General features: G+C 39.3%; 3 protein-coding genes across 3 annotated transcripts in view; 1 reads left to right on the forward strand and 2 right to left on the reverse strand.

The window, feature by feature from the left end:
- Positions 1–2024, reverse strand: part of LOC136839922 (uncharacterized) — a 2277-nt gene extending 253 nt beyond the window's left edge. The window contains exons 1-5 of the mRNA XM_067106199.1: positions 1958–2024; positions 1242–1567; positions 784–1010; positions 515–640; positions 1–408 (exon numbers count right to left, since the gene is read on the reverse strand). The exon at positions 1–408 is cut by the window's left edge and continues 253 nt beyond it. Coding sequence (XP_066962300.1) covers positions 1–408; positions 515–640; positions 784–1010; positions 1242–1567; positions 1958–2024 — 1154 coding nt within the window. The remainder of the gene's footprint in view (positions 409–514; positions 641–783; positions 1011–1241; positions 1568–1957) is intronic.
- A 594-nt stretch (positions 2025–2618) lies between these two features.
- Positions 2619–3998, reverse strand: LOC136839923 (golgin subfamily A member 6-like protein 1). The gene has a single exon (XM_067106200.1). The coding sequence runs from the start codon at positions 3996–3998 to the stop codon at positions 2619–2621; it is 1380 nt and encodes a 459-aa protein (XP_066962301.1).
- A 15697-nt stretch (positions 3999–19695) lies between these two features.
- Positions 19696–27500, forward strand: part of LOC136839925 (protein FAM133-like) — a 14371-nt gene continuing 6566 nt past the window's right edge. The window contains exons 1-3 of the mRNA XM_067106201.1: positions 19696–19791; positions 22172–22348; positions 22989–23114. Of these exons, the coding sequence (XP_066962302.1) occupies positions 19696–19791; positions 22172–22348; positions 22989–23114 (399 nt within the window). The remainder of the gene's footprint in view (positions 19792–22171; positions 22349–22988; positions 23115–27500) is intronic.

The raw sequence follows: 27500 nt of genomic DNA on the forward strand, positions 1-27500 counted from the left end.
CTTGAAGGCATCCTTGACTGAGGAAGATCCTCTACAGAGGCTGCTTCCCTGGAGGAAGGCAGGCTTCCTGCCAGGCTGGGGAAGCGGGCCTTGGGGAGGGCCTGAACCACAAGGCTGAGGACCCCAAGGCGCCCTAGGGAAGCCTTCCTTGAGGCATCATGACTGGGGAAGATCCTCCTCAGAGGCTGCTTCCCTGGAGGAAGGTAGGTTTCCTGCCAGGCTGGGGAAGCGGGACTTGGGGAGGGCCTGAACCACAAGGCTGAGGGACCCCAAGGCACCCTAGGGAAGCCTTCCCTTGGAGGCACCCTTGACTGGGGAAGATCCTCCACAGAGGCTGCTTTCCTGGAGGAAGGCAGGCTTCCTGCCAGGCTGGGGAAGCGGGCCTTAGGGAGGGCCTGAACCACAAGGCTGTGGGACCCCAAGGCGCCCTAGGGAAGCCTTCCCTTGGAGGCATCCTTGACTGGGGAAGATCCTCCTCAGGGTCTGCTTCCCTGGAGGAAGGCAGGCTTCCTGCCAGGCTGGGGAAGCGGGCCTTGGGGAGGGCGTGAACCACAAGGCTGTGGGACCCCAAGGCGCCCTAGGGAAGCCTTCCCTTGGAGGCACCCTTGACTGGGGAAGATCCTCCTCAGGGTCTGCTTCCCTGGGGGAAGGCAGGCTTCCTGCCAGGCTGGGGAAGCGGGCCTTGGGGAGGGCCTGAACCACAAGGCTGAGGGACCCCAAGGCGCCCTAGGGAAGCCTTCCCTTGGAGCATCCTTGACTGGGAAAGATCCTCCTCAGGGCTGCCTCCCTGGAGGAAGGTAGGTTTCACCAGGCTGGGAAGCGGGCCTTGGGAGGGCCTGAACCACAAGGCTGAGGACCCCTAAGCACCCTAGGAAGCCTTCCTTGAAGGCACCCTTGACTGGGAAGATCCTCTCAGGGCTGCTTCCCTGGAGGAAGGCAGGCTTCCTGCCAGGCTGGGAAGCGGGCCTTGGGAGGGCCCTGAACCCTGAGGCTGAGGACCCCAAGGCACCCTAGGAAGCCTTCCTTGAAGGCATCCTTGACTGGGAAGATCCTCCTCAGGGCTGCTTCCCTGGAGGAAGGTAGGTTTCCTGCCAGGCTGGGGAAGCGGGCCTTGGGGAGGGCCTGAACCACAAGGGTGAGGGACCCCAAGGCACCCTAGGGAAGCCTTCCCTTGAAGGCATCCTTGACTGGGGAAGATCCTTCACAGAGGCTGCTTCCCTGGAGGAAGGCAGGCTTCCTGCCAGGCTGGGGAAGCGGGCCTGGGGAGGGCCTGAACCACAAGGCTGAGGGACCCCAAGGCACCCTAGGGAAGCCTTCCCTTGAAGGCACCCTTGACTGGGAAAGATCCTCCTCAGAGGCTGTTTCCCTGGAGGAAGGCAGGCTTCCTGCCAGGCTGGGGAAGCGGGCCTGGGGAGGGCCCAAACCACAAGGCTGAGCTGACCCCAAGGCACCCTAGGGAAGCCTTCCCTTGGAGGCACCCTTGACTGGGGAAGATCCTCCTCAGAGGCTACTTCGCTGGAGGAAGGCAGGTTTCCTGCCAGGCTGGGGAAGCGGGCCTGGGGAGGGCCTGAACCACATGACTAAAGTGCCCCAAGGTGCCCTAGGGAAGCCTTCCCTTGAAGGCACCCTTGACTGGGGTAGATACTCCTCAGAGGCTGCTTCCCTGGAGGAAGACAGGTTTCCTGCCAGGCTGGGGAAGCGGGCCTGGGGAGGGCCTGAACCACAGGGCTGAGGTGACCCCAAGGCACCCTAGGGAAGCCTTCCCTTGAAGTCACCCTTGACTGGGGAAGATCCTCCTCAGAGGCTGCTCCCCTGAAGGAAGGCAGGTTTTCCTGCCAGGCTGGGGAAGCGGGACTGGGGAGGGCCTAAACCACTAGGCTGAAGTGCCCCAAGGCGCCCTAGGGAAGCCTTCCCTTGAAGGCACCCTTGACTGGGGAAGATACTCCTCAGAGGATGCCTCCCTGGAGGAAGACAGGTTTCCTGCCAGGCTGGGGAAGAAGGACTGTGGAGGGCCTGAACCACATGGTTGAGGGGCCCAAGGCACCCTAGGGATTCCCTTGAAGGCACTCTTGACTGGGAAGATCCTCCTCAGAGGAAACTGATGAACAACTAGCAAATGCAAGTTATAGTGAGCATCTGCTAATTTTTAATTAATATTTTACTGTTATTATGGTAGTGTATGATGGAGAGAGAGAGAGAGAGAGAAAGCGAGACTTGTTATGAAGCTATAATTCTTAAAAGTAACATACCAATGATGTATCTTGAATTTCAATAATACATATATAGGATTATATCAGAATTTTTATATGGTAAGAATAGCCAGTCAGTCCTCATTTTTCTTTATTGTAGTCCTTTTACAACCTATTAAGCATATAAATCTATTAAAAACATAAATTGAAAACAATATAACCAATTAAGAGCAATATAACCAGTAATGGAACAATGTAACCAGTAAAGAACAATTTAACCTATAAAGAACAATATTACCTGTTAATGACACTATAACTTATCAAGAACAACATAGCATAATATAACCAAATTCCCATGAAACTTGAAATGACTAAAAAATCGTGAAAAATATTTAAAATAATATACTGGTCCGTAGAGCCATTTCTCTTTCAGTTTATCCTAGTCAGTTCATCTCCTCCTTCACCAAGTTCGTCCCCGCCATAGTTAGGTCTAGTGAAAAAGGGGAGACGCTTCCAAAGCAACATGAAACATGCCAAAGGTAATCCCCAGATGAACGGCTGCCAGTTCCCCTTCAACTCTGCATCTTCTAATTCTGCCACCATGTTCCTCAGCATCAGGACTTCCTCGCACAGAGTAGCGTTCTTCCTCTTCAGTTCAACAACGACCGCATCCCTGGTAGCCACTTGGTAGTGTAGACGTTGGTTTTCACCTCCCAGTTCCACGATCAAGTTCTCCAAGTTTTCGTTTTTCCCTCTCTCTTCTTCAAGTCTTTCTTCCTGGTGGGCCATGATGTCTCGGAGACACTGGACGTGTCTTTTCAAGTCCTGGATCATCTTCCTTACCTCCACAATCTTTTCAGTCTCAGTTACAAGACAGTTTCCAGAACCACAACTTCTGTCAGGTGGACCAGTCACGTCTTGAAGTAGATCCTCGAGTCTCCCTTCGTCGGCAGCCACAAGTTCCTCTAGTCTCACCTTTTGTTCTCCTCGGGCCTCCAGATTGCCAAACTCCATTTCTTTCTTGATGGAAGTGTACTCGGTGTCTTCATTCCGCCTCTTAAAATTTTCAGTTTGGGAGGAAAGTTCCTCTTTCAATCCTTGAGCTTCACTGAGTTTGGGGCTCAATTCAAATCCATAATCTACAGCCCTTTCTTCTTTCTTTTCCATGCTGCGCGTATTTCCATGCAGTTTCTCTTCAAGTTCTCTCGCTAGTACGATTCCCTTGTTTTCACACAGCCACTGAAAAAAGAGACTTGCTAGTCTCCTTTCATCTTCATCTCTCCTTTCCGTTAAGTGTTCCTTCTCGTCGACTTGTCTTTCCAGTTCTAATCCCTCCTTCAGCTGGAGCTCTTCTTCAAACTTCCACTCGTCCAACAGTGTCTCGAAATCTCCAGCCACTTCTTCCATTTGCAAATACCCCGTCTCTTCCACAAAGAGGCTTTCCTCATTCATCCATTCTGGAAGCGTCAGGGTCTTCTCATACAGAACATCATCAGTCCAGACCCAATCAATCAGACTCGCATAGTTTTGACACCTTTCCAGAACCTTTTCTAAGGTCTTCCTGCCTTCTTCCAGCTGGTCTTGACGCCATTTCAAAGACTGGACTTTTCTGCGCACCTCCCCCATGTGGTGGAGTTTTTCCAGATAGTCACTCAGAGAGTCCATCTCCTCTCGCTGTCTTCTAGGCTCCTCTTCCTGTTCTCGAAGGCAATCCAGGCAGTCACTCAGATGTTCTAATTTCCCGTAAACGGCCACCAACAGGCCACAAGCTACAGCAAAGCACAGGACAGCTGCCAGAGGTATCATCATCGTTCGGGAACTGATCAAGTCTTCAGAAAAGTCTTGATTCAGAGGTTAGCTATAAGCCATACGAAGCTTCACTTCCGTTGATCATTCTCAGTTTTATAGACCATCGAGAGGGGAAATTTGATTTTTTTCTTGGTGAAAGTTGAAAAAATTAACTTTGGAAAAAAAAATTATGGATAGTCATGTAGCATGTCAAAAGATTTTTTTAACGTATTTGTATATAAAATACTTGTGATTCTTACAGTTACAATTCAGGCAGAGACAAACACTTTAATTTTACCTCATTCCATTTAAGAAGAAGCAATTCCAGTCATTCATTCCATTCTCGTATGGATTGTAGAGCTCCAATGTAGACATTCATGTTTCATAAACTTTGTCAACAAAATGTTTTTTACACTTTTATGTTTTTTCTTACATTTTTTAAAGGATACTAATGTGTAATCAAATAATCATGCATAATGCGAGAAAGAGAGAGAGAGAGAGAGAGAGAGAGAGAGAGAGAGAGAGAGAGAGAGAGAGAGAGAGAGAATGAGAACCACAACATGTTGCCAATATCTAAGAAAAACTTCATGATGAAGTTTGCTTTGTAAATATTTTTAACTAATATTTTCATGTTAATATGATACTGTACGATGGAGAGAGACAGAGAGAGGGAGAGAGCCTCAGCGTGTTTTCAACAAACGAGTGGTTGAAGCGATGCCGAAACTATCTAAAATCTTCGAACTCTTCCCTGAAAGTGTTTGAGAATGCTTCGGTCTCCAGCTCTGAAATCCTTCAAATCTCCTTGAAAGCACTATAGCTCAATAGGACTCCATCTTCAGAGTCTCCAGAAGCAAGCTCCGAAATCCTTTGAATCGTCTTGATGCCTTCCGAGGTAGGATGTCTTATTTGAAAACTAGGGTATAGGAACATCGCTGGATTATCATAGGCCGTGAGTTCTCTCTAAACCAGGACGAAATGGAAACAAGAAGAGAGGAAACAACATCAGAGAAACCCAACAAACAGGATGTAGGCCTCAAAGGCGCCCAAGGGACACCATCCCTTTAGGGCACCCATAAGTGGGGAAGATCCTCTTCAGCGGCTGCTTCCCTGGAGGGAGGCAGGTTTCCTGCCAGGCTGGGGAAGCAGGCCTGGGGAGGGCCTGAACCACAGGGCTGAGGACCCCAAGGCACCCTAGGGAAGCCTTCCCTTGAAGGCACCCTTGACTGGGGGAAGATCCTCCTCAGAGGCTGCTTCCCTGGAGGGAGGCAGGTTTCCTGCCAGGCTGGGGAAGTGGGCCTGGGGAGGGCCTGAACCACAAGGCTGAGGGACCCCAAGGCACCCTAGGGAAGCCTTCCCTTGAAGGCACCCTTGACTGGGGAGGATCCTCCTCAGAGGCTGCTTCCTTGGAGGAAGGTAGGTTTCCTGCCAGGCTGGGGAAGCGGGCCTGGGGAGGGCCTGAACCACAAGGCTGAGGGACCCCAAGGTGCCATAGGGAAGCCTTCCCTTGAAGGCATCCTTGACTGGGGAAGATCCTCCTCAGGGGCTGCTTCCCTGGAGGAAGGCAGGCTTCCTGCCAGGCTGGGGAAGCAGGCCTGGGGAGGGCCTGAACCACAAGGCTGAGGGACCCCAAGGCACCCTAGGGAAGCCTTCCCTTGAAGGCACCCTTGACTGGGGAAGATCCTCCACAGAGGCTGCTTCCCTGGAGGAAGGCAGGTTTCCTGCCAGGCTGGGGAAGTGGGCCTGGGAAGGGCCTGAACCACAAGGATGAGGTGCCCTAAGGCACCCAAGGGAAGCCTTCCCTTGGAGGCACCCTTGACTGGGGAAGGTCCTCCACAGAGGCTGCTTCCCTGGAGGAAGGCAGGCTTCCTGCCAGGCTGGGGAAGCGAGCCTGGGAAGGGCCAGAACCACAAGGCTGAGGGACCCCAAAGGTGCGCTAGGGAAGCCTTCCCTTGACGGCACCCTTGACTGGGGAAGATCCTCCTCAGGGTCTGCTTCGCTGGAGGAAGGCAGGCTTCCTGCCAGGCTAGGGAAGCGGGCCTGGGGAGGGCCTGAACCACAAGGCTGAGGTGACCCCAAGGCGCCCTAGAGAAGCCTTCCCTTGAAGTCACCCTTGACCGGGGAAGATCCTCCACAGAGGCTGCTTCCCCGGAGGAAGGTAGGTTTCCTGCCAGGCTGGGGAAGCGGGCCTGGGGAGGGCCTGAACCATAAGGTTGAAGTGCCCAAAGGCGCCCTAGGGAAGCCCTTCCTTGAAGGCACCCTTGACTGGGGAAGATCCTCCTCAGAGGCTGCTTCCCTGGAGGAAGGCAGGTTTCCTGCCAGGCTGGGGAAGCGGGCCTGGGGAGGGCCTGAACCACATGGTTGAGGGGACCCAAGGCACCCTAGGGAAGCCTTCCCTTGAAGACACCCTTGACTGGGGAAGATCCTCCTCAGAGGCTGCTTCCCTGGAGGAAGGCAGGCTTCCTGCCAGGCTGGGGAAGCGGGCCTGGGGAGGGCCTGAACCACAAGGCTGAAGTGCCCAAAGACGCCCTAGGGAAGCCTTCCCTTGAAGGCACCCTTGACTGGGGAAGATCCTCCTCAGAGGCTGCTTCCTTGGAGAAAGGCAGGCTTCATGCCAGGCTGGGGAAGCGGGCCTTGGGGAGGGCCTGAACCACAAGGCTAAGGGGCCCCAAGCCACCTTTGGGAACCTTTACTTGAGGTCACGTAACATACGCTGCACCTGACGTGTTATTGACTATTTTTTGGCCCGTATAAAAGTCGCAAATTTTTGGCTGAGTTTTGTTATTTTCGTTTTGAAATGGACTCAGCAGATAATTCTAGAAATTTGAGACAAAATTTTGGAACAGCAGCAGGCACCGCTGCTGACGGTCCGGAACCGCCAATGACAGCTCGGGAGAAGCGGGTGATAGAAAGAACAGAGGGAGCAAAGACTGGCTGCTGACTGAGCAAGGGAGGCACAAAGATGGGCCACGGAAACTGATGAACAACTAGCAAATGCGAGTGATAGTGAGCATCTGCTAATTTTTAGTTAATATTTTACTGTTACTATGGTAGTGTATGATGGAGAGAGAGAGAAAGAGAGACTTGTTATGAAGCTATAATTCTTAAAAGTAACATATCAATGATGTACCTCGAATTTCAATAATACATATATAGGATTATATAAGAATTTTTATATGGTAAGGATAGCCAGCCATTCCTTATTTTTCTTTATTGTAGTCCTTTTACAACCTATTAAGTATATAAATCTATTAAAAACATAAATTGAAAACAATATAACCAATTAAGAGCAATATAACCAGTAATGGAACAATGTAACCAGTAAAGAACAATTTAACCTATAAAGAACAATATTACCTGTCAATGACACTATAACTTATCAAGAACAACACAATTTAATATAACCAAAATCCCATGAAACTTGAAATGACTTAAAAATAGTGAAAAATATTTAAAATAATATACTGGTCCGTAGAACCATTTCTCTTTCAGTTTAACCTGGTCAGTTCATCTCCTCTTTTACCAAGTTCGTCCCCGCCACAGTTAGGTCTAGTGAAAAAGGGGAGACTCTTCCTAAGCAACATTAAACATGCCAAAGGTAATGCCCAGAAGAACTGCTGCCAGTTCCCCTTCAACTCTGCATCTTCAAATTCTGCCACCATGTTCCTCAGCATCAGGACTTCCTCACACAGAGTAGCGTTCTTCCTCTCCAATGCAACAATGACCGCATCCCTGGTAGCCACTTGGTAGTGTAGACGTTGGTTGTCACCTCCCAGTTCCACGATCAAGTTCTCCAAGTTTTCGTTTTTCTCTTTCTCTTCTTTGAGTCTTTCTTCCTGGTGGGCTATGATGTCTCGGAGACACTGGACGTGTCTTTTCAAGTCCTGTATCATCTTCCTTATCTCCGCAATCTTTTCAGTCTCAGTTGCAAGACAGTTTTCAGAACCACGACTTCTGTCAAAAAAACTAGACACGTCTTGAAGTGGATCTTCTAGCCTCCCTTCGTCGGCAGCCACAAGTTCCTCTAGTCTCACCATTAGTTCTCCTCGGGCCTCCAGATTGTCGACCTCTATTTCTTTCTCGATGGAGGCATACCCGGAGCCTTCATTCCGCCTCTTGAGATCTTCAGCTTGGGAGGAAAGTTCCTTTTTCAAACCTTGAGCTCCAATGAGTTTGGGGCTCAATTCAAATCCATAATCTACAGCCCTTTCTTCTTTCTTTTCCATGCTGTGCTTATTTCCATGCAGTTTCTCTTCGAGTTCTCTCGCCAGCACGGTTCCCCTGTTCTCACACAGCCACTGAAGAAAGAGACTTGCTAGTCTCCTTTCATCTCCGTCTCTCCTTTCCGTTAAGTGTTTCTTCTCTTCGACTGGCCTTTTCAGCTCTAATTCCTCCTTCAGCTGGGGCTCTTCTTCAAACTTCCGCTCGTCCAGCAGTCTCTCGACATCTCCAGCCACTTCTCCCATTTGCAAATACCCCGTCTCTTCCACAAAGAGACTTTCCTCATTCATCCGTTCCGGAAGCGTCAGGGCCTTCTTATACACAACGTCATCATTCCAGACCCATTCGATCCAACTTGGATAGTTTCGACACATTTCCAGGCTCTCTTCTAAGTTTCCACACATTTCTGGACCCTCTCCTATGGTCTTCCTCTTTGCTTCCAGCTGTTCTCGAAGTCGTTCCAACGATTGGGTTTTTCTGCAACTCTTTTCGCGGCGTCGTTCCAGTAGTTGCTCTCTCATCGCACCCAGCCATTCCATCATTTCCAGAGGGTCCCTCAGAGAGTCCATCGTCTCCTCTCGCTGTCTTCCAGGCTCCTCTTCCAGTTCTCGGTCGCTTTCAGGGCAGTCACTCAGAACAAAGTCACTCAGAACAAAATCAAGGCAGTCAGTCAGATGTTCTAATTTCCTGTAGATGGCCACCAACAGGCCACAGGCCACAGCAAAGCACAGGACAGCTGCCAGAAGCATCATCATCATCATCATCACCGTTTGGGAATTAATCATGTCTTCAGAAGAGTTTTGATTGAAGAAGTTAACGATAAGCCGTGGGAAGCTTCACTTCCGTTGATCATCCTCGATTTTATAGACCACCGAGAGAAAGGAAATTTGAATTTTCCTTGGCGAAACTTGACAAAAAAATGAATTTTGAAAAAAAGAGAATTTTGGATAATTCCGCAGAACATCACAAGATTTTTCAAGGATTTTAGTTTCGCAACTGTCTGCAGTTGTGTATATAAATACGATTGATTCATTTAATCGCAATTCCAGGCAGAGACAAAAACTTTTTTTCTATATCATTCCAGTTCAGATAAAGCAAGTTCCACTCCTTTATTTGCTAACTGAATCAGTTAAACACGTTTCTACCAGTTGTGTTAAGAGCGTAGATCAATACATGTATATGTATATGTTATGCATCTGTACATATATACACACATATATGTATATATAAATGTATGTGTGTATACATATAAATGTATGTATGTGTATACATAAATATATATATTTATGTTTTTGTATATATATATATATATATATATATATATATATATATATATATATATATATATATATATATATATATACATATACTGTATATAAATAATATATATATATATATATCTACATACGTATAAACAATATATATACATATATATATATATATATATATATATATATATATATATATATATATATATATATATATATATATATGTATGTATACACACATACCTGTGTTTGCGTGTGTGTAGGTAAATAAACAAAAAATCTGGCAGCGCTTATAGATATCTTAATTAAATATCCAGTTTCCCTAATCACTGTGGAATAAGATGTCTATATCCAGCGACCTCTAAATAACAGCTCCGAATCTCTAGCAGTTATTGTACATTTGCCCCAAACTTCCCTCTTATTTTTACCTCATCGAGGTAAGAGAAAAACAAGGTTGAGGAGCGTGTATGGTAAGAGAGATAAATAGTATTAGATACTTTTAACGAGGGAATGTTGTTGATGGTATCCTGCTCACTTCGAATCGAATATTCCAAAGTGAGGTTTCTCAGACGACTGATAGTTGTGATAATAATATTAGCAGTAACATTTGTTGCCGCTGTTGTTATAATGATAATAATAGTAATAACAAGTAACAGGCATTCACATATGTTGAAGGACGTGTGTTATTGGTATAAGGAATCTTTCTGGACGTTAAATAAAGGTAATTGACTATTTGAAGAGCCGGTTCTTTTGCAAACTGCGGATTTGTTTAAAATCTACGGGAAAGACTTTTCGTTTTTGACTGAGCTTGTCATTCGTACGTACTACTTACTAGTTGAATAGCATAACAATGATAATAGTATATGATATTTTTATTCTTTTTTTTTTCTTAAAGAGATTTTAACTAGTTCAATAGCATATAATAATAATAATGATACTAGTGTGATATATATCTTTTTTAATTTTGTTCAGAGAGATTTGAAACTTAATTCATATTAGGTATTAGCAAATGGAAATCTGAAATAATTTCTAGTCTTAATCCTGAGCAAATAAAAGAGAGAGAGAGAGAGAGAGAGAGAGAGAGAGAGAGAGAGAGAGAGAGAGAGAGAGAGAGAGAGAGAGAGAGAGTAGCAAATGAAAATCTTAAATAATTCTTCGTCTTAATCCTAAGCAAATAAACCCTTGGTTTAATAGGACACCCACTGCAGGATATTTCCATTTATGGAGAGAGAGAGAGAGAGAGAGGGGGACAAATAAATAACCAAAGATGTAGAAAGGAAGACGAAGGATTACATAGAGAAAGACATGTATGAAAAATTGTAATATCCAAAGAAAGAAGAAGGAGAGAGAGAGAGAGAGAGAGAGAGAGAGAGAGAGAGAGAGAGAGAGAGATCACTAGCAAATCTTAAGCACTTTCCCATACTGGCAAATGATTTAAGTCCTCTTATGAAATTCCCTTTAAAGAGAGAGAGAGAGAGAGAGAGAGAGAGAGAGAGAGAGAGAGAGAGAGAGAGGTAGCAGCTATAATCAACATGACAGGTGTTCCATCCACCGAGATCATTCTCTCCATATTTCGCGAAATTCCTCTTTTTCTGGCAATAAAAAACGCCATGAAAATTCCAAACGGAGCCTCTGATATTCTTTCTGAAAACTGGAACCCAGGAATCAGCAGGAATCCAGGAACCAGGATCGTTCCTGGATCCTGGTGGGAATGGCTGACGTAATGGGCGGTAAGATTTTTTGGGAGATTTCGCTGGAAAAAATTCAGGCGCTGGATGACAATGAAGCCAGATTGACTGGCTCTCTTTAAGACGTCATCAGCTGATATGTGTGTAATATCTCTCTCTCTCTCTCTCTCTCTCTCTCTCTCTCTCTCTCTCTCTATCTCTCTCTCTCTCTCTCTCTCTCTCTCTCAAAAAAAAAACTGCTTTATGGCAAACTGACAAAATGTATGAATTGAGTGGCACTCTTTAAAGGATCGTCATCAGCTGATTCTCTCTCTCTCTCTCTCTCTCTCTCTCTCTCTCTCTCTCTCTCTCTCTCTCTGGTAAACTGAAGAAAAACTCGAGAGAACTAGCAGTGTGCGAATTGGACGAAGTGAGGTCAGTAAAATATTGCAGGTAAAATTGAGACACCCAAATATAATTTCATAACAGAATTTATCTACAAACGCTACTTTGATAAATAAATAAGTGTAATGCTAATGTGAAGTATGACAAATATAAGCCCTGTCGATTTCACTTAAAATTGTGATAAAATTGCTACAAAATAATTTATCAGTAGAACTTGCTAATGTATACTGAAAAGGAATTCGATTAAGAGACTCATAAAAAAGTACGATAACTAAAGAACAATTAATAGCCATGGAGAAATATGGGTAAAGCGAAAACAATACGAAGGAAGCATGGAACGATTATTGAAAGATAAGATGATGATTAAGAATGAAAGGAAACAAAAATGTTAAAACAGTGGAAAAATAAAAACGAAATTAAATAAGCATACAACGATTATAAAAAACAAGAAATATTAGAAGAAATAAGAAAAATGAAAAGCCAAAAAATATTGATTCCCAAAAAGGAGGGAGCCAGGGCTAATCAAGGACTTAAAGAAAGAGTTCTTTAAGGATTAAGACCAAGTTCACCTATTGAGAAGGACTTCCATGATGGGGACTGTTAATTAAAAGAGGCAAAGGACCTCCCTTTTGGAGGAGGAGGAGGAGGAGAAGGAGGAAAAGGAGGAGGAGAAGAAGTAGGAGGGAAGAAGAGGAGGAGGAGGGAGGAGGAGGAGGAGGAGGAGGAGGAGGAGGAGGAGGAGGGAGGAGGAGGAGGAGGAGGAGGAGGGAGGAGGAGGAGGAGGGAGGAGGAGGAGGAGGAGGAGGAGGAGGGAGGAGGGAGGGGATGAGGGGAGGAGGGGAGGAGGGAGGAGGGAGGAGGAGGGAGGAGGGAGGAGGAGGAGGAGGGAGGGAGGAGGGAGGAGGGAGGAGGAGGGAGGAGGGAGGAGGAGGAGGAGGGGGGAGGAGGAGGAGGAGGAGGGAGGGGAGGAGGAGGAGGGAGGGGGGAGGAGGAGGAGGAGGGAGGAGGAGGAGGAGGGAGGATGGTGCTGTCAAAGTGAAATCTTTTCAAGGTTTTATAAGAGAAATTCGAAATGTGACAGGTATGGCGCATGGCAATTATGGGCTGGTTGATGTCTGTAATTATAAATGCTATTTCAGCAATTTGTGCATAAATGTCTTCCATAATAATAATAATAATAATAATAATAATAATAATAATAATAATTATAATAAAATTATTAATATTAATATTTCTAATTCGTATGGGCTGTCTTAGGAGAAAATATTTACTGCCAATTTTGTGGGGAATAACTATAACTTATGTATACATACAGGTTATAGACACGTCTGTTGACAGGTACCGTATGTACATGGAGCTAAATACTCATAGTTTGTGCGAGTCTTCCCAAGTTTAAGGTTTAATCAAGCACAATCATCAAGCATAATAAAGAGTTTAAAAGACTTCGAAACTTTCACTTACAATTCAAGAACGAACTCATGCAAATTAGCCTTTTAGCAACAGGTGTCGTGTGGACTGCCTTACTGATAATAAAACGAACGTAATAGACATTTTAATATTCTAATATTAATATTTTAATGCCGATCTAAATCCTTGCCACTGACAAAAGTATGAAAAGAGCAAAACAAAAAGATTTAGGAAGGTAATTGAGACAAGAGGGTGGACATAAAATCTGCTTAAGTGTCCAGTTTAAATTTAATAAGAGAGAAACTAGCGGAAAATTAAAGTTCTTTGGCACTGTGCCAATTGCTTTGGCTCCAAGCATTGCCAAAAAGACGCTGTGGTTTTGTTTGGTTCGAGAAACTTCCTGTGTAGTGATTCCTTAAAACATAATCAGTCATATTGATTTAATAATCAAAATTGACCACAAATCGAATAATCGTCTAGATATATTACAGATTATTATTTGTATCTTTGTTGGGATAATTTTTTTTTACTTGGAGTTATGCTAGCTTGGTGATTTTGGACATGCTGAAGTTTTAGCGTTCATTTAGAAAGAAAAGACTACGGAACAAAATAATATTTTGACCACTGAAATATTAATTTCTTCTCGTCCCATAACATACCATTAATGTACGCGTATATTCATTATACTTCAAAATAAAATCATTTTTGGCTGCTAAAATCGTCATTTATTCTTATCCTATAACATACCATTAATGAAAACATATAATCTTTAATATGTTCTTCAAGGTGCCATAATAAAGGTACTTATCATTATATCTTTGTACACAAGAAATAAGTTAAACTCTTTTACCTAAACTACAAGATACAAGGAAAAAAAATTTGAAATTTGAAGATATTATTTTATAAAGACAAAAAGGTTGGGGTAGGTATGACTAGCAGGGCAGGAGGGGGAGGTGGGTATGAGGTGGGTATTGAGTAGATGGCAGGGGAGGATTAAAAGAGAGAGAGAGAGAGAGAGAGAAGAGAGAGAGAGAGAGAGAGAGAGAGAGAGAGAGAGAGAGAGAGAGAGATAACTGAGTAAAGCAAAGGAAATCTCAGTTAAAATATACAAGTGAGATTATTTTAGACATTCAATTTCATCCCAGGAATTTGACTTCGTATAGCCGCGGCCCATGAAACTTTAACCACAGCCCGGTGGTAGCCTGCCCTATATCGTTGCCAGAAGCACGATTAAGGCTAACTTTAACCTTAAGTAAAATAAAAACTACTGAGGCTAGAGGGCTGCGATTTGGCATGTTTGATGACTGGAAGGTGGATGATCAACAGACCAATTTGCAGCCCTCTAGCCTCAGTAGTTTTTAAGATCTGAGGGCGGACAGAAAAAAGTGCGGACGGACATAGTTTTATTTTACAGAAAACTAAAAAAAAAAAAAAAAGTTGCTCAACAGAGTTTAATAATAAAAAAGACTGATTGATGCTCCAGATCAATCATAACTCACAACATGGAAAAACTTTTAAGTATTGTGTCTAGGTCACAGGAAATTATTAATCTCTTGTTGTCTAGACGAAAGGTCACTCGAAATGAATAGCATCAATCTATCTCGGATGGATCGACATGAAATTGTAACGTCTACAGATATTATTGTCTGGCATTCCGGCTGCTTCTCCATTTGCTTAATAGTTTTCATTTTGAATGTATATAAGTGTGTGTATATATAGATTATATATATATATATATATATATATATATATATATACATATATATATACATATATATATACATATATATATATATACATATATATATATATATATATATATATATATATATATATATATATATATATATATATATATATATATATATTCCATATATAATATATATAAACGTGTCTAAAAAAAGTTGCCTCCCTGTGGGATCGAAACTCGGACTCACGCTGGAGACAAAAACATAAAATTTTTTTTTTTTTTTTTGCAAAAATCTATATTCATAGTTGATTGAATATCATTATTTCCGTGTTATGTTCACGTGCCTTTAAAAAAGGAACATGCAATGCATGTTACCTGCTCGTGTGAAACACGTATAAATATATGTCTGGGATATACTTTCGTCTGATGCAGTTTGGGGTAAGAAAAATATGATAAATAAAAATGTGACAAAAAAAAATTTTTTTAATCAAAATCGATCTCGACCGACCAGAAAATGGGAAAGATAAATTTCTCTCTCTCTCTCTCTCTCTCTCTCTCTCTCTCTCTCTCTCTCTCTCTCTCTCTCTCTCTCTCTCTCTGTAAAACATGCAGATTGGTATAAGTAAAAAATAATGAAAAAATTTTTACAAAAAGCAAAATCAATCTCGATCGACCAATAAACATGAGAGATAAAAAGTCAGTCTCTCTCTCTCTCTCTCTCTCTCTCGTAAAACATGCAGATTGATATAAGCAAAAACAATTATAAAACAATTTAAACAAAAAGCAAAATCGATCACGACCGACCAATAAACATGAAAGATAAAAAGTAAGTCTCTCTCTCTCTCTCTCTCTCTCTCTCTCTCTCTCTCTCTCTCTCTCTCAGGATATTCCCCTTATCCCTCTCTAATCACTGAATACCCTTCCCTTTACAAGGATGACCTAAAACCACGGTAATTAGCGACTTCACGTGACCAGCCCCCAACCCTCAGAACGAAAGCCAAATACCCAGAAAGTGTTCGCGATTATGTCTGAATTTAAAACTCGACATTATTCCTGATTAAAACTCGTGTCGCGTCAAATTGCTCCGAAGAAATTACACGAAGGTTAATGTCGAAAGGTTGTAAATCTTCTCTTGATTAATAAGAGAAGGTCATTCCGATTTGACAGGGGTTAGAAAAACACACTTTTTAGTTTTCTGTAAAAGAAAATTATTGTGCCAGCTTTGTCTGTCCGTCCGAGCTAATATTCTCTCCGAACTTTTCTGTCCGCCCTCAGATCTTAAAAACTACTGAGGCTAGAAGGCTGCAAATTGGTATGTTGATCATCCACCCCCAGTCATCAAACATACCAAATAGCAGCCCTGTAGCCTCAGTATTTTTTTTATTTATTTTACTTAAGATTAAAGTTAGCCATAATCGTGCTTCTGGCAACGATATAGGACATGGCACCACCGAGCAGTGGTTAAAGTTTCATGGGCCGCGGCTCATACAGCATTATACAGAAACCACATAAAGACAAATCTATTTTCGGTGGCCTTGATTATACGCCGTACCGGCTGTACAGAAAACTAGATTGCGCCGAAGAAACTTCGGCTCATTTTTTACTTGTTCATTTGAACTCTAAATGGCTTGAGAATCACGGCAGTGGAGGAAGGAATTGGAATTGTAAGATATATTTTAGGCCAGAGGCCAAGTACTGGGACTCGTGAGGTCATTCAGCGCTGGAAAGGAAATTGAAAGGAATAAAAAGGTTTATTGAAAGGTGTAACATTATAAAATCCTTTTTCAGTTGCACTATGAAACATTTGGTAAGACAAGGTTGAGGAAAGTAAGATGGAAGAAAGAGAATATGAACGGAGGTACAGTAAAAGGAATGAACGGGGTAGCAACTAGGGGCCTAAGAAAGGGACGCTGCATATACCTTAAGTAATAATGCTTACAGTGCGCCGCGTGTGGGTGCACTGATAGCTAATTATTATTATTATTATTATTATTATTATTATTATTATTATTATTATTATTATTATTATTATTCTAAGGATTTCACACAAATCTATTTTCCCATCTCCTAATTATTATTATTATTATTATTATTATTATTATTATTATTATTATATTATTATTATTATTATTATTATTATTATTATCATCCTCTTCAGGAATTTTTTTACAGGCTCTGTGTTTCGTGAGGGGATCTTTCTTCCTCAGGCAGGAAGGATTAAACAAAAATGTTCTTCCTTCTTCCTGTATTTTTCTTCCTCCGAGTTTCCTCCTGTTTCTGTAATTTTTGTAACCGGGTCTTCCTCGTATGTAGTTGTTTTTAAGGTATATACACATATATACATATACACATGTATGTATATTATATATATATATATGTATGTATATATATATATATGTATATATATATATATATATATATATATATATATATATATATATATATACATAATATATATATATATATATATATATATATATATATATATATATATATATATATATATATATATATATAATGGCTTCATATCATGGTGGTGGATGGTATCATGTTCATGTTCTGTCTGAGTTCTGAGAGAGAGAGAGAGAGAGAGAGAGAGAGAGAGAGAGAGAGAGAGAGAGAGAGAGAATAAATAAGCTGATGTGAAGAAAAAAGTGAGGAAAAAGCGTTTATATTGTAATCTAGGAACTATTTTCACAGTAGAGAGAGAGAGAGAGAGAGAGAGAGAGAGAGAGAGAGAGAGAGAGAGAGAGAGAGAGAGAGAGAGGCGAATTGATGGATTAGAAAGAAAGGAAAAGACCCAGTTTACATCGTTAAGGTAAAAATTATGTTCACTGGAGAGAGAGAGAGAGAGAGAGAGAGAGAGAGAGAGAGAGAGAGAGAGCTAAACTCCAGCTCTGTACATGGCCGAGGGCTATACCACGCGTGGTGAGAGAGAGAAAGATAAATACAATATTTTGAATAATGAATTCGGGGCAAACGCTTGGTATATGTAGCCTGTCTATTCCAAACACGGACAAAAGATTTGTATATGATTAATAATGTGTATACACTTGCTATTCATCTCTCTCTCTCTCTCTCTCTCTCTCTCTCTCTCTCTCTCTCTCTCCAGTGAAAGTAATTTATACATTGCAATTATAATTATGTTTCTTATTTACTGCTGCTCGGCACCTCATCCTCTCTCTCTCTCTCTCTCTCTCTCTCTCTCTCTCTCTCTCTCTCCAGTGAAAATAGTTTTTATATTGCAGTATAAACTGGTGGTCACACTGAAGTAATTTCCTTCCTTACTTCCTTCTCTCTCTCTCTCTCTCTCTCTCTCTCTCTCTCTCTCTCTCTCTCTCTCTCTCTCTCTCTCTCTCTCTCTCTTCAGTGAAAATAATTTTTATATACAATATAAACTGGGTGCTTTTACTTACTGCCTTCTTCCTAAATTCACCTGCCTCTCTCTCTCTCTCTCTCTCTCTCTCTCTCTCTCTCTCTCTCTCTCTCTCTCTCTCTCTCTCTCTCTCTCTCCCCCTGAGGCCTGAGACACGCGATACGCCCTAGAAAAAATAATGACAGGTCTTGGGCAGTTATATCGACACGCTATAATTCAAGCAGGATTAAGTGTTTCACGGCTGACGTGCGTGGAAAAATAAATGGAAAACTGTAACGCCTCATTCTGAGCTTCGTGCAATTTTTATGCACGGAATTTCTAGGTTTTCTCTAAGTTATTAAGAATTGGGGGTCAGTGGCATTCTCGGGCTGCTGGAGAGTCTTTGCGAAAAGCCCCGGGCGGGAGAAGCGGGGTGCGAGAGGAATTCGGTTGGAGGGAAGTGTGGTAGAAATAATAATAATAATAATAATAATAATAATAATAATAATAATAATAATAATAATAACTATTATTATTATTATTATTATTATTATTATTATTATTATTATTATTATTATTAGTGTTGGAATGGGAATTTGGAATAAGGAAGTAAGCATAATTAATGGAAATAATAACAATGACATTATTATTGTTATTATTAAGTTATTATTATTATTATTGTCGATTTGGAGGAAGGAAAGTAAGGTAGATTCAATAATATAATAATAATAATAATAATAATAATAATAATAATAATAATAATAATAATAATAATAATAATAAATGTTATTTTTAACAATTGTTACTAAAAAATAAAATCTAGATTACGATATTTATCTAATAATAATAATAATAATAATAATAATAATAATAATAATAATAATAATAATAATAATAATAATATTATTATTATTAATCATTATCATAAACAACAAAAAACAAGACATAAACAACAAAAAACAAGACTGTGATCTTTTCCCTCCCCAAAAAATCTGATTCACAGGAAAGCCCCACAAACAGGAAAAACGAAGGAGATCCTATTCGGATCCTTTGACGCCCCAGAAGCAACGGTGAAGGATTCTCTTTTCAATTTCCCGTCGAAGGCTCAGAAGGCAATACCATTATCCCGCCAAAGTCAGACGGCTTGGGAAGAGAATGGCTGCTGTCACAAGGTGTCAGAGTGGATTTGAATAAAGTCTAAGGTGTTTTCACGCCTCAGATCAGGTGCTACGGTATGTCAGCTGGTTTCTGTCGGGTTAGAATTTTCTAAGCTAAAGTTTTAAGTTGAAATTTTTACCTATGAATGAATAATGAGAGAAATAGGTTTGTTTTTACTAGAGGAAGATATATATATATATATATATATATATATATATATATATATATATATATATATATATATATAAAACACTTCAAAATTAAAAAGCACAGGTTAACCTATTTGGATTTGAAATAAGATCTTTCCTCAAAACTTAAGATTCTCCCTATCCTGAGGAGGCAGTTCCTTATGAATGTCCCCCCCTCCACCCCCAAGTCAAACCAGGTCCACGGGGATTCCCTAGTCAAGCCCAAGAAGAAACCCTTTCTAAAATACAGTGCCCTAAAGGCTTCCCTGGGAAGCACAGGAAGAGTGCCCCTCGGCAGAAGCAGAGACCCCATTCTGTAGAGAAGTGACCTAAGGTCTCATTTTGGGCTTAACTTTGGAACCATGGTCCATCCTTCGGAGCTTCCTGCAGAAGCCAGGGGAACCTCGTGGAATCTGAAGACGGTTCATTTTAGCAAAAGGCTTTTATTTCGAAGTGATGTAGGTTCATTAAAAGGCCACGATACTCAATCAATTTCATATGTTTATGTTAACAGCCAAAAGAGGTGGCCATAAATATAAAGTGAACTGGTCGAATTTCAATAGTTGCATAAAAGGAATAAAAGAATCTTATCTGACAGGCAAAAAATAATTTTTTTAATAAAATAAAATTCCTAATAAGAAAATATAAAATTACAATGCACAGAGATAAAAAAAACATTTCAAATATTCTTGAGTTTCATCTAATGAAAATATATCTATACAGAGAAGAAACTACTTTTAAATAGTATTTTCAAGATTTTGCTAAATCTGCCCACGAATCCGGCAGTGACTCAGTGTCTAGGGTATGTGCGTGCACTCCTAGTGTCCATCACAGTGAGGAAAGATTTACAGACCTGTCTTCTTGCTCTAATTTACAAAATGCGCGAAAAATACTCGGTTCTGCAAACACTAGGAAATGGAATTCCTTCATAGCACTGTAGCAACATTACTGAAACTTTAGCAAAGTTAATGTCTTTGTTTTGTGATTGCTAAAGAATTTCTCTTACACCTTCAGTATTTTGTGCTTTTTTTTATTCCTGAGTTATTATTATTATTATTATTATTATTATTATTATTATTATTATTATTATTATTATTATTATTATTATTATTATTATTATTATTTATTATTATTATTATTATTATTATTAGATGAACTCCTGCTCATATAGAACAAGCCCACCATAGGTGCCATTGACTCGAAATGCAAGTTTTCAAAGTATATCGTGTTCATTTGAAAGAAATTTTTATAATTATTATTATTATTATTATTATTATTATTATTATTATTATTATTATTATTATTATTATTATTATTATTCAGATGAACCCCTATTCATATAGAACAAGCCCACCATAGAGGCCACAGACTCGAAATTCAGGCTTCAAAGAATATGGTGTTCACTTTAAATAAATTATTATTATTATTATTATTATTATTATTATTATTTATTATTATTATTATTATTATTTATTCAGATGAACCCCTATTCATATAGAACAAGCCCACCATAGAGGCCACAGACTCGAAATTCAGGCTTCAAAGAATATGGTGTTCACTTTAAATAAATTATTATTATTATTATTATTATTATTATTTATTATTATTATTATTATTATTATCATTATTCAGATGAACCCCCTATTCATATAGAACAAGCCCACCATAGAGGCCACAGACTCGAAATTCAGGCTTCCAAAGAATATGGTGTTCACTTTAAATAAATTATTATTATTATTATTATTATTATTATTATTATTATTATTATTATTATTTATTATTATTATTATTATTATCATTATTCAGATGAACCCCCTATTCATATAGAACAAGCCCACCATAGGGGCCACTGACTCGAAATTCAGGCTTCCAAAGGATATGGTATTCACTTGAAATAAATTATTATTATTATTATTATTATTATAATTATTATTATTATTATTATTCAAGCTTCCAAAGAATATGTCGTCCATTCGAAAGAAGTAACAGAAAGTAATAGGAAATACAGAAAGAGGAGTCAGTCACAAGAAAAGAATAAATTATTAAATAAATAGATAAATATGAAAGTGAATTATTAAAATACAATGAGAATCGTATTAGGGCTAGAAAATAGAGATGAGTTATTAGAAAAATGAAAAATTAAATTTAAAAAATACTAAATAAATAGATAAAAATGTAAGTGTGGCTTACGTTCATAGAAGTTATATATATGGGGTCAGGTCACGAACCCTTTTAGGTCAGGTGGGCCAATGTCGAAATGCGCATAACTGGTAACAATAACTCTGAAGAAATTACAGTCATCGAAGGATTACTGCAGAGTTGAAACGAATGACTGACGATTTGTTCAAACGTGAAGGTAATCTCTTCAGGCGAATTTAGGACTGGCTTAGAAACTTACTCAGTCCGTGTTTTATGGGAGGAACGTCGAGTTATAAATTCGGGGATTAAAGCCGGCCTTACGCCAGCACGTGCTCTTGCTTACGAAGGAGGCCGTAAAGGAATTTTGATTGATTTTTACCAGATATAGCTAAAATTTTACTTATGTACAATTGTCATGTGAATAAACATATATTTTTAAACATTAAACCTTGGATAACCAAAGGTAATTTCTGCCGTCAAATATCTATCATTAACACATGAATACAACTGTATACAGAAAAATTACGAGAAATAAATAGAGAAATAAGTTAAATATCAATGTACCTGTTTTAGAAACGGCTGTTTTTTAAAATAAGAAGAAGAAGAAGAAGAAGAAGAAGAAGAAGAAAAAGAAGAAGAAGAACATGTCTTCCTATTCCCAACGAAAGCACTTTAGCTTAAATCGTCTGTTTCTTAAAGAAGAAGAAGAAGAAGAAGAAGAAGAAGAAGAAGAAGAAGAAGAAGAAGAAGAAGAAGAAGAAGAAGAAGAAGAAGGGAGACAAAGTTGCCAATTTCTCTCGCGCAGTTTACGAGGCTTCATGCTGCAATGGCCCTAATCAATTAGCAGACTGTGTGGCCCGGGTCCCCAAGACGAAAGTGATGGGAAGTCTTCAAGAGCCTTCTCTTTCCAAAAAACGGGAGAGAGAGAGAGAGAGAGAGAGAGAGAGAGAGAGAGAGAGAGAGAGAGAGAGAGAGAGAGAGAGAGAGTTGAATTTCTAGATCGACCTAGAAAACAAAAGAAGTAATCACTTAATATTGAAATTATTTTTCCTTTCCAAAAAACGAGAGAGAGAGAGAGAGAGAGAGAGAGAGAGAGAGAGAGAGAGAGAGAGAGAGAGAGAGAGAGAGAGTTGAATTTCTAAACCGATCTAGAAAACTCAACAGGAAAAAATAATTTGGTTTAATATCAAAATTATTTTTTCTCTACAAGATCGAGAGAGAGAGAGAGAGAGAGAGAGAGAGAGAGAGATAGAGTTGAACTTCCAGATCACCTTAAAGAACGCAACTGTAAATAATCACTTGATTTAATATCAAAATTATTTTTTCAATTGAAAGCAAAACACTAAAATGATGGGAAGTCTTCGAAACCCATTCTTTCCAAAATCAAGAGAAGAGAGAGAGAGAGAGAGAGAGAGAGAGAGAGAGAGAGAGAGAGTTAAATTTTCAGATCGCTCCAGAAGCAACAGGAAATAATCACTTGATTTAATACCAAAATCATTTTTTCTTTATTTCACAGAAAGCAAAAATGTTTCCCCATCAATCTGAAGCCTCCTCCAAGTCCGCATATTTCGAGGAACGGCTGAGGATGGAAAGAGGGATAGAGAGAGGGAGGGAGAGGGAGGTAGAGAGGGAGGGAGATTCCGTGAGGTGAATTAATCACTTTTGGAGGATTCTTTCTAAGTAAAGAGTAAACAGAGGGAGAAAGGTCAATCTACAAGAGAGCTCGTTAGAAACTAAAATTCTGCTCCCAACAATATTTCAGGAATTATTGCTGACTGAATATTTGAGGCACTATGATTATTTTAGCTTTCCTTAAGGAAAAATAATATATACCTCTAATACAATCAGTCGAAATACGAAAACTGATAAAACAACTTTGATAACTCTGTAGGGAAAATAAAAATAAGCTAAATTACTGAAATTGGCCAAAGAATTCTGGAAAATCCACCCCCCCCCCAAAGGCGATCTGAAAATAGCAATGAATCTTAAACATATGTTGGCTACTTATCGCATACATGTGACAAACACTAACAAAAACCCAACGCAGAAGGAAAGGAATATGATAATCTAAATTACTGAAATCGGGCAAAGAATTCTGAAACCTACATTCCAAGGAGATCTGGAAACCACAATGAATCCTAAACGCATGTTGGCTACTTATCGCATGCATGTGACAAACACGTTGACAGCAAGTAAACGACCATAAATGTAGAAGGAATGGAATATGATAACCTCAGTTACTGAAATTGGCCAGGGAATTCTAAAAACTTCACCCCAAGGCGATCTGGAAAACGCAGTGAATCTTAAACACAAGTTGGCTACTTATCGTATACATGTTACAAACATGTTGACAACAAGTCAACGACCATAAATGTAAAAGGAATGGGAATATGATAATGTAAATTACTGAAATTGACCAGGGAAATTTGAAAACTTCACCCCAAGGCGATCTAGAAAACAATGAATCTTAAACAAATGTTGGCTACTTATCACATACATGTCACGAAAATGCTGACGACAAGTCAACGACTTAAAGTGGAGAAGAAAAGGAAATGATCAAATGTTATCTTTCCAGATTACGGATATGTCCACATTACATAAAACATGCCAGAAAAATAACGTTGGCTACTTATTGCATACATGTCACAAACATATTGAAAACAAGTCAGCAACCGTATATGCAGAATGAACCATTTTTAACTGCTGGGCAATCGTATGAAGCACTTGTTAGCTCTTATATACCTCTCCTTTAAAAAAAATATATAATATGAATAATTAAATAAGAAAAAAATTTAAGGGAAAAGTAAAAGGAGAAAGTAAAAGAAGAAAGTACAAAGAAAAAGTTAAAGATACAAGTAAAAAGAGAAATGAAAAGGAGAAAGTGAAAATAGAAAGTAAAAAGAGAAAGTAAAAAGAGAAAGAAAGTGAAAATAGAAAGTAAAAAAAGAGAAAGCAAAAAGGGAGAAATCCGATTACATTTATCCACCGCTTCCGTTCAGCAAATGTGAAATGAACTCTGACATTGCAAAAAAAAAAAATAAATAATGAAAAACAAAACTCGCTTTCAGTATATTTCCTGATGCTCCGGGCAATTAGCCTTTTACTGGAATCCCCTTCCCCCTGCTCCCCCCCCATCAACTTTTGTATGATGCTAATACAAAAATGAATGAAGAAATGAAGCTACAAATGGGTGTGTATATCGTATACGTATACATAATACACAAATACATAAATCTATGTATGTGTATATGTATATATGTATATGTATATGTATATATATATATATATATATATATATATATATATATATATATATATATATATATATATATATATATATATATATATGAAAATCTCTGCACATAGGGTTCATAGACGAGCTAGCAGTCAAACTACGAACGTAGGGTATATAAAACTATAATGTTATAGAAGTTTTCTGTACATAGGCTTCAGAGACGATTTAAGTAGTCAAACTATGAACATAGAAGCCATCATTCTATTTTAATCAGCAACCTATTTAACAACTGTAAAAGTTATAACCAAAAATCCATCTCCTGGAAAGGAAGACGAAAGCCAATTTAGGGAATAAATAAAACCCTTCAATTATTCGCCTTTTGAGGGGGGTAGGGAAGGGGGTGGCAGAAGGGGGAGAAGGGGGAAGGCACTCCAAGCTAATCGGCCTCTGCGTCTTTTGCCTCAATATTCAGGAGCGTTTTTCAAAAGTCTCGGATTTCGAGCTGGAATGAATTCTGAGTCTTTGGAAAAAAGTACTGGGAGAGTCTAAAGTAGGAAAAGGTGGAATGAATTCAAGTTTGTTGGTTATGTATGTGCGAGGATGTATGTATGTGCGTGTGTATTATGAATGTATATATATATATATATATATATATATATATATATATATATATATATATATATATATATATATATATATATATATGTATATGTAGAATCCTTTAGCAACTTTTTCATATACAAAAATTAAATAAGAAATCAACATATAAACTAGGCATATATGTATATGTACACACAATACGTACACACACACACACACATACATATATATATTATATATATATATATATATATATAGCTGACCAACCTGGCGCTGCCCGGGAAGACTCTGAATGACAGTCCATCTTTCCCTCAGAAAGAAAGCAACATGTGGTGTGGTTTTGATTAACATGTTTATTGAAAGCAATGAATTCTGGACAGAATTATTAATCACAGGAAATAAAAGCATTTTTAATGACAGTACACACACTTTACACAACAAAAGAATTCAAAGGAGACGTAGGAAAATTTTTGTAAGCGTGGCTGCTATTCCAGTCACGTTACTCTGCCTGATACTATGTTAAATAAAGTACAGGATGAGAAGTAACATAATACGTATTTATAGTAAATACTCATAAAAAATTGAACGTTAAAAAATGAAAAAATATTAATTTTTCCAAATTAACTCACACAGTCCACCGATAAATAATGAGGAGTATAGTATACTCACCGCAGCTAGGAAAATATATATTTAATGAAATTACAACTAAATTTTCGCAATAAATTACTAAAAATAATAACAAAAACGAAAGCAGATACATTACCTCTTAAACCATATGAAAAAAATCAATAACGAAATCACATCGGGCTAAAATCGCTTTTATTCTTCGCGCCTTAAACACGTAACGTCGGCGTCTAAACTCCCGCCAATCAAGAGCCCCGCTACAGTGAACCCCAGGCGCAATTTAAATGCCCTAAGATCCAGGTGTCCGCTGACTCGCGCAAATGACCTGGGGGGGAGGGGGGTGATTTAAACCACTCGTTCGCCGCGAAGAATTTAAAGGTATTCATTCAGACTGAACTGGGCTATTTGATTCAACAGTTTAAATGGCTCTCTCCCCACTTTTTAAAGCTAAGAGGCGGAGTTGCCATTTGGTATCAAGTGATGATATTTTACTAAAATGTACTTTTGAGTATTTTTAGAGATATTTTAATGAGATTTTATAGTTTAAGGTAGGGAGGGGAGGGGAGGGAGGGGAGGGGAAGGGGAGGATGGAACCCTCAGAAGCCTCCAGGGAATTTCAGTGTGTATTCAATCACAAACAAGACAGTTTTAGTTTTATATATATATATATACACATATATATATATATATATATATATATATATATATATATATATATATATATATATATATTATATATATTATATATATATATATATATATATATATATATATATATATATATATATATATATATATATATATATAATATATATATATATCTTGTATATTAATTTATATTCATTTCTGTCTGAATTTCATATACATAGTTGATGGAGGATTATACAGCATATCTTGTATGTTAATTTCACATATTTCACACTGACACAGTTGATGGAGGATTTTACATACACACACACACACATACACACACACACACATACATAACCAACAAACTTGAATTCATTCCACCGTTCCCTACTTTAGACTCTCCCAATACTTTTTTCCAAAGACCCAGAATTCATTCCAGCTCGAAATCCGAGACTTCTAAAAATCGCTCCTGAATACTGAGGCAAAAGACACACAGGCCGATTAGCTTGGAGTGCCTTCCCCCCCCCTTCGCCACCCCCCTTCCCTACCCACCTCCAAAGGCGGATAATTGAAGGTTTTATTTATTCCGTTAAATTGGTTTTTGCCCTCCTTTCCATAAGATGGGTTTTAGGTTATAACTTCTACCGGTTGTTAAAGAGGTTCTATGTTATATATTTTTTCTCAGGGAGGATGGCTTTAGGAACAATAATAGAATGGTGGTTTCTATGTTCATAGTTTGACAGCTAAATCGTCTGTGAAACCTAAATGCAGACGACTTCTATAAAATCACGTTTTATATACCCTTCTATGTTCGAAGTTTGAGTTCCAAGTCGTCTATGAAACTTATGTGCAGATAGATTCTATAATGTTACAACTTTATATATCGTATGTGCGTAGTTCGACGACTAAATAGTCAATCCAACCTATAAACAGATTCTT

This window comes from Macrobrachium rosenbergii, chromosome 7, assembly GCF_040412425.1.
Source record: "Macrobrachium rosenbergii isolate ZJJX-2024 chromosome 7, ASM4041242v1, whole genome shotgun sequence".
NCBI lineage: Eukaryota > Metazoa > Arthropoda > Malacostraca > Decapoda > Palaemonidae > Macrobrachium > Macrobrachium rosenbergii.